Source organism: Gossypium raimondii, chromosome 6 (assembly GCF_025698545.1).
Source record: "Gossypium raimondii isolate GPD5lz chromosome 6, ASM2569854v1, whole genome shotgun sequence".
Taxonomy (NCBI): domain Eukaryota; kingdom Viridiplantae; phylum Streptophyta; class Magnoliopsida; order Malvales; family Malvaceae; genus Gossypium; species Gossypium raimondii.
Window position 1 is genome coordinate 965,645 of NC_068570.1, and position 13,587 is coordinate 979,231.

Consider the following 13,587-nt stretch of genomic DNA (forward strand, 5'->3'; position numbering starts at 1 on the left):
TATAAAAATTAGAGAAAACAAATTAAATTCACAGTATATCTATTAATAGCAAAATTTAACTCAACATATTTAACTACTATTGTTTAAGTAGGATTGAAATTTTAAAATTAGAAAAATATAAAGAATTAAAATTAACCAAATAAGAGTATAAGAACTAAATCCACAATTTACATATAATACAAGGACTAATACTAAAATTAGACCAAAAACAACTAAACCAAAACAAAAATTCAAGGCAATGAATTTATATTCAAACTTCGAAGGCAATTTTTTTTTCTTTTTTATTGTAACTTGCAATTAAAAATGTCTAGTAATAATCCCCCCAAAAAATTAATCATCTTTTTTTCCCTTAACAAAAGGCAAAATTTCAAGAGGCATAGGGAAAATTTTACAATGAGTAATGTAAGCAAGATATAGACAAGCTAAGCTTACATATGCCATACACAGCTTGTAAGAAAATGTTAGGTAAGTGAATATGGTTGTTAAGGCAATGATCACTGTAAAATTTAGCAAGGATTGCAATGTAGAGAGTTGTTCTTCGGATTTTTGATCCGGGAATTGGCCTTGAGATTTGAAATCCGAGAGCAATTCGTCTTTCACTTTGAACCTATTGGTTAACCACGCAGAAGCCTCGGCATTGGAGGTTGGGATGTTGTTGATGGGGATACGTTGTATGTGGATGTGAACCTCCGATGGATCGACGCCAAATACATTGTCGAGGAAGAAGGGGCATTGGCGCTTGTATGCGATAGTCAAATCGTAAACTGCAAATCAATCAAGGGTATATCAAGATATATTATGTACAAACAAAGGCCAAAAATGTTTACTTGAGTTTTAAAGTGATGTGGAAAAAAAATCCGAAATTCGGTATTTTTAGAACATGATAAGAACTAAATTGTTCGCTTTTCTTTTGAAGTCACTCTAAAACATGATATAAGGAATAATTTGCTTCAAAATTAAATGTACAAGGACTAATTTGCTAAGAAGCTTTATGTTGCTCGAGTTCTTCATTTTTCTTGAAGTACTCGTATCCAACACAGATAAAAGGACATGACCTCCAAGGATCTCTAAACACAGGAAAAAAACTCCATGTCAGATATATAACTATGCCCGAAAAAAACGAATCCGAGTAACATAGCCTAAAGTCTATAGTACAGGGACTAATTTGCTCCTAAGCACTATATTGCTCGAACTCTTCAGAAGTACCCGTTTCTGACACATGGATATAAGGATATAACCTCCAAGGATCTCTAAATACATGAAAAAACTTAGAAAAGTCTAACTATACCCGTGTCAGATATTTAACTACGCCCGGCAAAAAACAAGTTCAGAATAACATAGCTTAAAGCCTATAGTACAGGGACTGCCAGTAATTTAACCCATTAATCATACAACATACTAACCTGCATCAAAAGAGCCCCTAAGTGTTTCTAAGCAAAGGCAGAAACCCCTTGTTTTCGGTAGCAGCACATTTGTCAACACCGGCAATCCGACTTCAGCTGCAAATTTTTTACTCTTCTCGCATTTTTCTTCACTGCAACAAATGACAAAACGAAATGTTAGTACTTGTCGTAAAGAATTCGTTTCAAGAATCATATACATGAACCGATGTAAGATGCAAGCAATGTTCTTCAGGCAAGTATTTGCAAACTTGGAACCTAAGAAATTAAAAAAGGAATGTACTGAGAAAGTTTACGTAAAATCGGTTCCTTCGGGGAAAAGAGCAAGCCATAAAGGATCTCGAGGATTCTTAAAAGTCGAAAGCATTTGATGGAGGATAGTTTCATCCGTTTCCCACTTCCTATCTACCGAAATGAACTCCAAGACATGAAATCCCCAACCAAGAACAGGTAGTTTCATCAAGCTGCTTTTAAGGATATACTTGATGTAGCCCAAGCAGCCTTTTCGCATCGCGAGATCCCATAGATACATCCAATCAACTTCGGTTCTGTGATTAACGATGATTAGAATACGTTCCTTACGAGGAACATCGTCCCCAGAGAAAACCACTTTGGTGCCATTTACTTTTTCGAAAAGAAAAGGCCACATGGATAGCCATAGGCCAAAGAAGAAGGATGTTGCTTTTCTAGAGTAGTGTATGCTGAGATATCGCAATAGGACAGCCCCGGGTCCTAAATACGCTAACAACATAAAGGCGGTAGAGAGGAACACCACTAAACATATCATACCCCTAAAAAACCGATATGGATTCAAAGGGCGGTGCTTTAATTTATCATCTGTTTTCAAAGGTCTGCATACTTCCATATCTTTGTTTCGGGCAGCTGTTCAAAGAATTCAACCCCGTCTCAGCTGCCTGCAGTAATGGTCTCGAGAGTCACTTAATGTCCCTAGAGTTTTAAGAGAAAAAAATGAACAAATAGCAAGTGAATTTCGTATCCATAATAATTCTAAACAATAAGAAAACCATCAACCAATCACTTATACTACTCGATTCAGAGTGTCAAATACGGGTATGTGTGAAACAGGGGTAATGTTAGATCTTTCCAAATATTTTGAGGAACCTTGGAGGTTATATCGCTTTATTCATACGCCTGATATGAGTGCAGAATACGATTATTTCAAGAAAAATGAAGAGTTTTAGCCCATCGAAGAGCAGAATCGAGGTAACTCACATCCTCAAAGGAATGAGTCAATGCTGCACAAGAGTTACAGCTCGGTACAGCTAATAGCGCTTCCATGGTTACAACCAGAAAGACAAAGTGTATTACTCAAATACCATAAAGGACTGACAAGAAAAGGAAACGAAAAACCAAATTCTTGAATATATATATATATATTTTATATGCAAAAGATTTTCACCAGCAATAGTGTCAGGAGCAGTCATTGAAAGAAAAGGAGATCTACAATGAAATTGGAACTTTAAAACCTGGGTTTGTACTCAAAGTCATTGGCATTATATGCAAGAACCCTCATATTCCATCAATTCTATGGCAAATTATAAATAAGCAACAATGGGTCAACTAATCATTCATTGACATAACTGCAACATACATACATACATGCATGCATGCATGCATGTAAACATACATATATATGTAGTATTTACAGCATTTAGGTGCAAGCAATCTCATATTCTATCAATTGAAAGGCAAATCATACATAAGCAACTATGGGACAACTAATTATTCATTGACATAACTGCAGTGTATACATATACGTCTAGTATTTACAGCATGTAGATGCAAGAAACCTCATATTTTATCAATTCTAAGGCAAATCATAAATCAGCAACTAGGGTCAACTTGTCATTCATTGGCATAACAGCAACATACATACATACAGATTGTATTTGCAGCATTTAGATGCAATAAAACTCAAATTCTATTAATTCTGAGGCAAATAATAAATAAGCATCTATGGGTCAATTAATCATTCAGTGACATAACTGCAATATACATGTACAATCATATATATATACATACATACATATAAATAGTATTTACAGCATTTAGATACAAGAAAACTCGTATTCTATCAATTCTAAGGCAAATTATAGAAAACCAACTATGGGTCAACTAACCATTCATTGACATAGCTGCAATATACATATACATATACATGCATACATATCTACATATCTACATATCTACATCCATACATATAGTATTTACAGCATTTATATGCGAGAGAACTCATATTCTGTCAGTTCTAAGGCAAATCATAAAAACCAACTATGGGTCAACTAGTCATTCATTAACATAATTGCAATATACATATACTACACATGCATACATACACATATATAGTATTTACAGCATTTAGATGCAAGAAATCTCATATTCTATCAATTCTAAGGCATATATAAAGAAACCAACTATGGGTCAACTAATAATTGATTGACATACATACATACATACATACATACATACATACATACATACATATACAGTATTCAAAGTATTTAGATGCAATAAAACTCGTATTCTATCAATTCTAAGGCTAATTATTGAAAAACCAACTATGGTCAAGTAATCATCAATTGACATAACTACATATATAGAGAATCTACAGCATTTACACCCTGACTTGGTACATTAATTATCATGTTCTTTTAATACATTAAGTGTATTTATTACAAACTAGTCCATTTTCATAAAATAAAAATAAAAAACAAAGAAAATTCCAAGAATTGGAGAAATCAACACAGGCAAAGAACGACCCAAGATTAAAACATAACCAAAAATAAAATTCTCATCCAATAACTGGATTCAAAATAAAACATGGGAAATTGAGAACAACGAAAAAGGAATTAAAAAAATCGCATTAATTCAATAGTACCTTGTGTAATTGAAAATGAAGAAACGAGACGATAAACGAAGGAGTGTTTCTTGTATTGATAATGGAATAAAAAAGAAGAAGAAGAAGAAGATAATTGATTGGATTTCGATTTCTTTTCTTTAAAGTCAATCAAAGATGGGATTTATGAATATGCAGATTTTTTTTTTTTTTTTTGGAGAAAATGACTACAAATCTTTTGAAAGGCGGACGAATGGAAGAGTCATTGACTTTTTTAAGGCTTCTATTGGTTCTATTTTTAGTGGAAGAAGTTTGCCAGATTGGAACACATTCAATTTGTGGCTTAATTATTATTTTAGTCCCTCGACTATGTTAAATTTTAATATTTAATCATTTATTTTAATTTGACACAATTTAATCTCAAGTAGTAAAGTGGTAAATTTATTATTGGTTGAACATGGCTGATCGATTTTTAAATCTTACTATGTGATTGAATAATGGTAAAAGAAATTCACATCATACAGTTTAACTGTAGCAACTAAAAGTGTTATTAATTTGGACCTATTAATAACATTATAAAAGTAGAATAACTAAATTACGGGAGAGCAGTTGATCGATTTAGTTTTAAAAAATTGAAAATTTAATTTAATGATCAATCCTATACTTTAACCAACTTAACCATCGGCTTACATCTTAGTCAACCTAATCAAACCGACTTAACATTGGTTGGTCGTTTGATCGATTAAGCCCATTCAAGTATGGGAAATAAAACACAAATAGAAATTGATTTGGGTTTCGGTTAAAAATTTATATATTATATACATTTATTGTATATTATAAATATATTTTAAAATTTTAAAAAAATACATACATTATAAATCAATTAAGTTAGCTAGTTCAATTATAAAAACACTCGTAACCAGTTTAATAAATTTTAATTGCATATAAAACCGAATTAACGACCACATCCGACTTAATCAAAAGCTATCGGTTAAGCCGGTCTAAACCGACTCACCCTTATGCATTGTGTCGGCTACATAGAGGGATTGAATCTCAACTTTCAACATATTAGAGGGTGTTAAAGAGAAATAAACCTAAATTTATCTAAGTTGGTGGGCTTCCATTATTGAAAAATGATAAGATGCTTACTAAAGCCGCAAACATTCTCCTTGGAAAAAAGAAAAAAAACGTTTATAATTTGTGATCCGATGTGGACTGCTTTCCTTATTCTTAAAATCTTATTTATTAAGCCCATGCAAATTAAATATGTCCTTCCTGCCCTACTTCATTTAAAGCCCATTTCATTTTATAGGACAAATTGCACTCGAGGTCATTAAATTATTAGTAAATTTATTTTTAGTTATTTAACTTCTAAAAGTTACAAGATGGTCATTGAACTATTCGAAAATTTCCATTTAAGCCATTGGGTTGTTAAAATCGTTGTTGTATGGCCTTCTGTGTTTGCATTACCTGCACTAATCGAAAGCTCTCATTTCTCTTCAATTTTATAGTTCAATTTTTTTCGTGATATAGCTTTGAATGTTATGAATCTGCGAATTAAAATCTAAATGGGTATTAAACCACTGTATTGGTCATTGAAAAAAAAGAACTAACAGCCCAATGACTTAAAACATAAACTTTTCAAATAATTTAGTGACAATTTTGTAAAATTTTGCAGTTGAGTGATCAAAACATTAACTTACTAATGGTTTAGTGGCTTTGGGTGTAATTTACCCATGCATATATTTATACAATGCCTAAACCATCAACAAATCCCCTACTCGTAAATCAGAGGGGAAAACACGTTTAAATGCTCTCAAACTCAACTTTTCATTGTTGTTGCAACAAGGATGTCGATTGAGCTAAAATTTAATTGATGTATCATATATATATTATTGTTTAAAAGTTTGACTAAGTTAGTGTCACCTATTAACTGTATCTTAACTCAATTGTGAAATTATCAAAAACCCATTATTTTTATAAAGTAATAAATGTTATTTTTGTCTTTTATATATATATATATATATATTTATAAGATCTAGATGAAATAAAAGTCTACATATAATGCGATTTAGGTTCAAGTCTACATATAAAAATTCTAATGAAAATGTATATTAGTCATTTCCTAATTAAGTTGGCACACGGGTTAATCCATAATACCGATTCAGTATAAAATTGACCAATATTAAGATTGATACTGAGTAACTCAGTTGCTGTTTATAAATAAAGTGCTCAATATTGAGTATATTAGTCATTTCCTAATTAAATTGACACACAGATTAATCCGTAACTCCACGTAAAATAAATAAGTTTCTTTAAATTTTAATTGGCACATTTGTTTTGAAAAATTGTTGTTGAATGGAAAAGAAAAAGCAATGAGTCAAGGTTGGCTATCTGTATAAGATCGACGTCTTAAATGGAACATGAAAAACATTTGTGGCAATATGTTTTGGAAAAAAATAATTTGTGTTTAAAAGCATATTTTTCGAAAAATATTATTATCAGTGTATCAAATAATTATCTTTATAATAGTTATACGACAGTGTAATATCGTCAATAATCATATAATAGTTATATAATAATGTATAATTACGAAGAACCTTTTGATCTAATCATAAACTTTTTATATTGGGTAAGTTGAGAGATTAAACTTTAATTATAATATATTGAAGTGTCTCGATCCTCTTCAATTCAATATTGTTAGGGTATCACGATTTTCAGGCTTTGATGTCACAATACCCTCCTTCTAGGCGAGGTTTTCCTCACAGTCGGGCTTCCGATAACTCCCTACGACACTCAATCAACCATTAGGTCCTTGATGAGACATTTGGCCATTTCGGGTCTCAAAAGTAGTAAAAACACGACATTTCATTTATTAAAACCAAAAACGAAAATTAAATAAAAACATGACAAAAATATATAAATTGTTCGGAGAAAAGCTCGTAAAGTATAATGAGAAGTCTAATTTAACATGTCAAATTACGACAGATCATACCCAAAATACATGAATTTTAACATGTACCTTAGAAAAAGTTGTGTAAATCTTTGACTAAATTTGATGACTCAATTACTCAAAAGTTGTAATCATTTGTCTACTTAAAAGATTTAGTTTGAAGCATTGGGTAAAGTTTTCTTCTACGTTAAATTCACATCAAAATATTCAATTTAATCCCTCGGACCCTTTCAAAAAATGAAAAATTTTTGTTTAGTCCTTTTAAAATATTTTGACTTCTTCTAAAAGAACTGTAAATATATGAATTTAAGTCTCATCATCTACTGCACAAGTTTAACCTATCAAACACTTAAAATTATCTCCTAATTTTACCGAAAACCTAAATTAATTTACAAAATGATTTCGTTGTTAGAAAAATGGGTGACCAATTATGAACAGATCCACAAGCATGATTAATCGATTCGTTCCACGACATAAGAAAACGACAAGTTCATAGAACTGAAAAATCTAATTAAATACATGATAAGGCAAAAATGACCCATGAAGTGTATGATTAGACTCGAACCATTAAAGCACTTTTTACGTGGACATTAGATTTTTTGAATCCAGATTCCAGAGAATATAAGTTGGGTAGCTACCAGTCTTTTCCAAACCCTATATTCAAACACTTTTCTTTGTACTACTATTTACTATATTCACCATTGCTAATTTTGACCGGCAAACACCGGTAATCAAGGAATTTTAGTTGGGTTAAAAAAATCAATTTGCTTCTAGATAAATACATTAAAAAAATATATTACTGATTAAATCTTAATTCGATTGGTATGAGTATTATTATTAAAATAGGAAGACGTGAGTTCGAGTGCGATGAAACGCATTATCCTCTTATTTATGAGTTGGGGAGAGGTTATGAGTAGTTCTAGATATTATGTTAAAAATAATAAATATGATAAGAGCTTATAATGAGATATATTTTTTAAGATTTCAGGGACAACTCTCTAAGCATGAAGAGTTGAAGACAAGCTCACTAGGTTGACACTTTATGATTTTTGGGGTGAATGTTTGTGAAAATTTTTTAGATTAATCAAGTTGGCAAGTCTTATTTTATCATCCAATTTCGATTTGATATTTTTTCGAATCGAATTGAGTTAAATCGAATAGAATTGTTTAAGTTAAATTAAAAAAATTAAATATGTCATATTAAAATATCGTTACAATATAATTAATTATATATCATAGCACATAAATTTGAAACTATATATTTTTGAAGACTCTTTCAAAGTAGAATAAGAGGAAAAAATGTTTTAGTATGATAAATTTGAATAATTAATTTACTTATTTAGGTCCTAAGAATTATTATTTTTAATTTTTAAATTTTAAATTTTAATTTTTTATATATTCTTTAGCTTTTTTGATTTTTTAAAATATAAATTTTAATTTTAATTTTTATAAATGTATTTACACCAATATGTTATTTGAGTTATTCGAATTGTAAAATTTAACTCGACTCGAACTCGAATTACTTATTTGAGTTTACTCGAAAAAACTGAATAACTCGAAATTTGATTTTTTATTTCCGATTTTTTCGAGTCAAATCAAGTTTTGCTCACCCCTATCTGATTTATGGTTAATGTTTTGAGGTTCGTGATTGTCCCTTCTAACAATGTCATATATAAGTTAAAACTTATATCTTCCATTGGAAATGTAATGTTCCTTACTATTGCTTTCAACATTTGTTGGTTTTGATCCTACTTAGTAGTAGGGGAGAGCATAAGTTGGTTTTAGTGATTAAATTGATTTTAGGGTTGGTTTATTTGATTATATCGATTGATTATCGGTCATTAAAATTTATAATTGAACTATGTTTAATATTTTTAAACTATTTTAAATATATTTATATATAATATGTAAGCCGATTAAATATATTTACATTTTAATTATTTTATATATGTTTTATAATATATTTATTTTAAATATATATTTTTAATAAGTCGAATTAATTAGGTCAAGATATTATAAAAATTGATCGGGTTGATTATTTTAAATTAGTTAAGTTGAAAAGATCGGAGGAACTAAATGAAAATTTTATTTAGACGATTGATCTAATTGAAATTCTTGATATAATTATTTAGACGATTGGTGTTGTAATAATCTAAATGGTATAAAATCGAATATGTTTAAACATGTATTATCTTCGATTTAAGGGTTCGAATATTATAAATATTTGATTGGCAACATCTGAATCGAACAAAGAATCAAATATAATATATTGAAATAAACTAGTGAAGTTATGACTTAAATTTTAAATTAATCTAAAAACAAGATTCTTCTATCAATCTACCAATTAGTTTATACGAGCTAAATGGTAGTTTAGATACGATATGAAACATATTTTAAAATATGATTTAACCATTAATTTATACTGAGTTAAATATCAGTTTAAAATAGATAAAAAAACATATCTAAAACACATAAATCTAACCATTAATTTAGACGAGTTAAATGTAAGATTAGATATGAAATGAAGCATATTTTAAAACACAGTCTAACCATTAGTTTGTACGAGCTAAATACCAATTCTTATTAATTCATTTAAAATAAATTTCAAAATACAGTATACCATTAGTTTAAATTAATTTCAAAATTGGAGTTTTTCGATCAATCTAGTCATTAGTTTATACGAGCTAAATACTAGTTTAAATATAATATGGAACATATTTTAAAACACAATCTAACCATTAGTTTGTACAAGCTAAATACTTATTTAGCTTCGATAAGAAAAATATTTAAAACACGTAAATCAAATTATAAATAAGAACATACAATTTACAATAAAATAATGTTAATGATAATCTTTCTTCTTTATACAAACATGAAGCATATCTAAAACATCGAGCTAGGGGCGGATGTAAGGGTCAGGCAAGAGCATTGGCCCTCAAAATTGAAAAATTGTATTTATAAATATTTATAAATGATCGAATTATAAATTAGTACAAGAGAAAATTATACTTTTACCTAAAAAATAAAAAATAAATATCTATTTAATCCTTCAAAAATATAAAATTTGTGATTCATCCACAAGAAATGAAAAGAGACAGAAAATCAATGAAAACACAAATATAATAACACAGTAATGTCAACAAAAATATATGAAACACAAATATAATTAATTCTCCTAATTCTTATTAATTCGTTTATAAACAATTTTCTAGTGTATACTGTATACACTTACAAATTCTTTTTCAGAAAAAGCAAGAAAACGCAAAAAAAAAAAAAAAAGAAAAAGATAGAGAACTTTTTGCTTGTTAATCTCCCTAAAACTAAATGATTTATATAACAAAAATCATTAAAAAAAGGTGGGTTTAATTTGTAATTTTACTAAAAGTCATTCAAATTTTATATCAGACCTGGAACATCCATGAGCTGAAGAAGAAGAAGAAGATGATGATGATGATGAAGAATTGCTGTTTCCATCAATGTCTTCAACGTTCTTCTTTCTCAAATGCATTTTGACGTAGAAATTAAGGAACAGTATTAAAATGACGCCGTTTAGAACGGAGTTGAATCCCCAAGCTCCCATGCCGTTACATCCACCTTTGAGAAAATGGAGGAAAATGACACCAAAATGGGAGATTAGGTTACAGGCTAAAAGGACGACTTGACAATTGACGACGAAAGGGAAACAGGCGCTCGGAAGACCGATCGCCGTCCAAAAACGGTAGCCGTATACGACGGAGTATAGGAGAGTGGCTAAGAGAATGGCGAGGACTTGGAATGATTGAGAGAATTCGAGCCATAAAAAGGACATCCATAAGAGGATTGATTGGTTGAATAAGTGGAAGAAGGTTAATTTCCGGTGACGGAGAATGGTGAAGAATGTACGGAAGAGGTGGAGGAAGCGGGAGAGATAAAAGACGTATGACCAGAAGAATACACGGCCGGAAGGACGAGTACCGAGTGGGAAACAAAGGAACCATTGAAATGGTGTGGAGATTGTTTTTGTACGGCGCCAGAACCAGCGTGTGTCGCGGATCTCAGCGGCGGCGGAGTAAAGGATTCCGACGAAAATGACAGCGGAGATTAATGAAACAGAGAGGCTATGGATGGCTGGGATTGGCCCGAGAGGGATACGTCGGCTTTTGGAGAGGATAAGGGAAAGGAAACTGTGGAGGGTTATGACGGCGACGATGTAAACGGCGATGGCGGCGAAAAGGAATGACCACGTTGAACCAAATGATTGGGTGTGACTCCACCGGAAATTCACGATTGATGGATGCTCTGCTAACCAGTATTTCAGGCTTTGCATCATGATCGGAAAAAAAATTCAAAAAAATCCCCAAAAAATTTCAAAAATATAGAATTTTGATTGACTCGGTTCTGTTTGGTTGCCAAGAAATTTAAGTAAACGACGAAGGAAATTTTGAAGGGCGGCGCAGGGATATTTGTACCAATTAAAGAGAGATACTGGGTTGAAGATTTTGGGAGTTTTTTTTTTTTGCCAGTTTAATTTGTTTTTTTTTAATTTATATTTTAATTAATTAATTAATTTTCCTCTAACGACGAAACAAAGAAAAGATTACCTAGGATTGAGTTTACATTGACTTTATTTTACTAACTAAATATTGGTTTGTCCCATAAATAAAAAAGAAGCAATTTTCAGGTCTTTTTATTTTTTTATTTACTTTATTTATAATATTTTGTTATAACATAATTAAAAATTAGTAATTTGTTGTACAATAATGATATACATAAAAAGGATAAGTTAGTTAATTATATGAGTTGATTTGGTTTTAGTTCGAATTAATTTGAATTTTTAAGGGATTTTTTTATTTCTTGCGAGAAGTTTTGTTGGGTGTTTGAAGATGCAGGTCGTGCTCTCGCGATATTGGTAGGGTTGTTTGAATTTGATTGAGAATCGATTGGGGCATTATACAATGAAATTTAAGCCGATTCAACGAGTTGGATTGGTTTTAGGACAGATCAACTTGTATTAGATTAATTTGAATTTTTTAAGGATTTTTTTTTAGAGAAACTTTGTAGGGTGCTTGAAAATATAGGTGGTGCTCTCGCTTTGTTGAACCTACTACCTTTTCAAGCACTCAAGATCTCATGATATTGGCAAGATTGTTTGAACCGAACCAGATGAGACTGGCTAGTCCAATTAAGAACCAATCGAGGTACTTATCTAGAGAAGGGCATTGAACTAGTTGTCCTAGAACTAGGATAGTCTGGTTGAACCGGTAAAAAATTGGTTAAACTGGGCGGTTGAATCAATTGAACCGAAATTTTAAAATTTTTTAGGAAATTTTAATAATTTATTTAATCGAGCCAGACAAACTATTCGAATCGACGAACTGATGACCTAACCGATTCGACTACTGACCCGTTTTTGAAAACCTTGGGTATTGGGAGACAATATTCTCGCCAGGAACAATGCTAACCCACATTTATAATACTTATCTCGAATGAGTAAAAAATCCCTCAACATGAATTTTAATTTTTTTTATCGTTTTGGGTTGAGTCAAATTTTACATTCGAGTCTAACTCATTTTAACTTTTTCAATGTAAAACATTATGAGTTCGGATTATTTTAAATCGCTCAACTTCAGGTCAATTTGAATTGAATAAATTAACTTGAGAGAAATTTAAGTTTGAAATTGATTAAATCCGAATTTCTGAATTATTATTATAATTAATAATATTTTGACCGACAATATCACTTGACTTAGAATTTAGTAGTGGGTTCAACATTGAATGGTTCAAAAATTATAATTGTAATTATTTTTTTCTTAATTAAACTTTCTAGAAACTCTCTTTGGCAATAATTAATATTATATTCAAGCTGCCATTTTAGACGCATTCTACCTCGTACGAACATTGCAAACTATTAGGGATAATGTCACATTTGGTACTTGTATTTTTATAAAATGTTTAATGTGGTACTTATGCTTTGGAAATGTCCAATGTGGTATTTGAACTATCAATTGGAGGGTTATTTGATACCTTTACTTTCATAAAGTGTCTAATGTGATACCTAAATTATCAATTTATTTATTATTTAAAATTTTCTAGAATTATACTAATTAAAAAGGCGATGTCATCATTTTTATTAATGATTTAACGGAGGGTGACCAAATCAGAAACAAATGATAACATTAGTGACGAAAATAAATTTTTTTCTAATTTGGTGACCAATGCAAAAGCACACTAATAGTTGTGTAAGTAATTGTAAAATTTACCATTTTTCTAGTAAATATGGTAGTCCTTGAAATATCAATATTGCATCAATAGGGTAATTCCCTTGATTTAGCCGTCGGTCTAATTTGGACTATTTTGAAAAATTGACAAACCTTAGTGATTTTTTTAATAAGCAAAAA

At 30.4% G+C, this 13,587-nt stretch overlaps 2 protein-coding genes across 2 annotated transcripts; both read right to left on the reverse strand.

Moving 5' to 3' along the window:
• Positions 1-229: 229 nt before the first annotated feature.
• Positions 230-4,493, reverse strand: LOC105774408 (probable 1-acyl-sn-glycerol-3-phosphate acyltransferase 4). Its single transcript, XM_012596900.2, has 4 exons — positions 4,300-4,493; positions 1,697-2,348; positions 1,404-1,534; positions 230-764 (listed from the first exon to the last, which is right to left on the reverse strand). Exons 2-4 carry the CDS (start codon positions 2,263-2,265, stop codon positions 331-333), a joined length of 1,134 nt encoding a protein of 377 aa, XP_012452354.1. The 5' UTR covers positions 2,266-2,348; positions 4,300-4,493; the 3' UTR covers positions 230-330.
• Positions 4,494-10,482: 5,989 nt separating this feature from the next.
• On the reverse strand, positions 10,483-11,686 carry LOC105774845 (elongation of fatty acids protein 3-like). The gene has a single exon (XM_012597412.2). The coding sequence runs from the start codon at positions 11,517-11,519 to the stop codon at positions 10,596-10,598; it is 924 nt and encodes a 307-aa protein (XP_012452866.1). The 5' UTR covers positions 11,520-11,686; the 3' UTR covers positions 10,483-10,595.
• Positions 11,687-13,587: the final 1,901 nt, after the last annotated feature.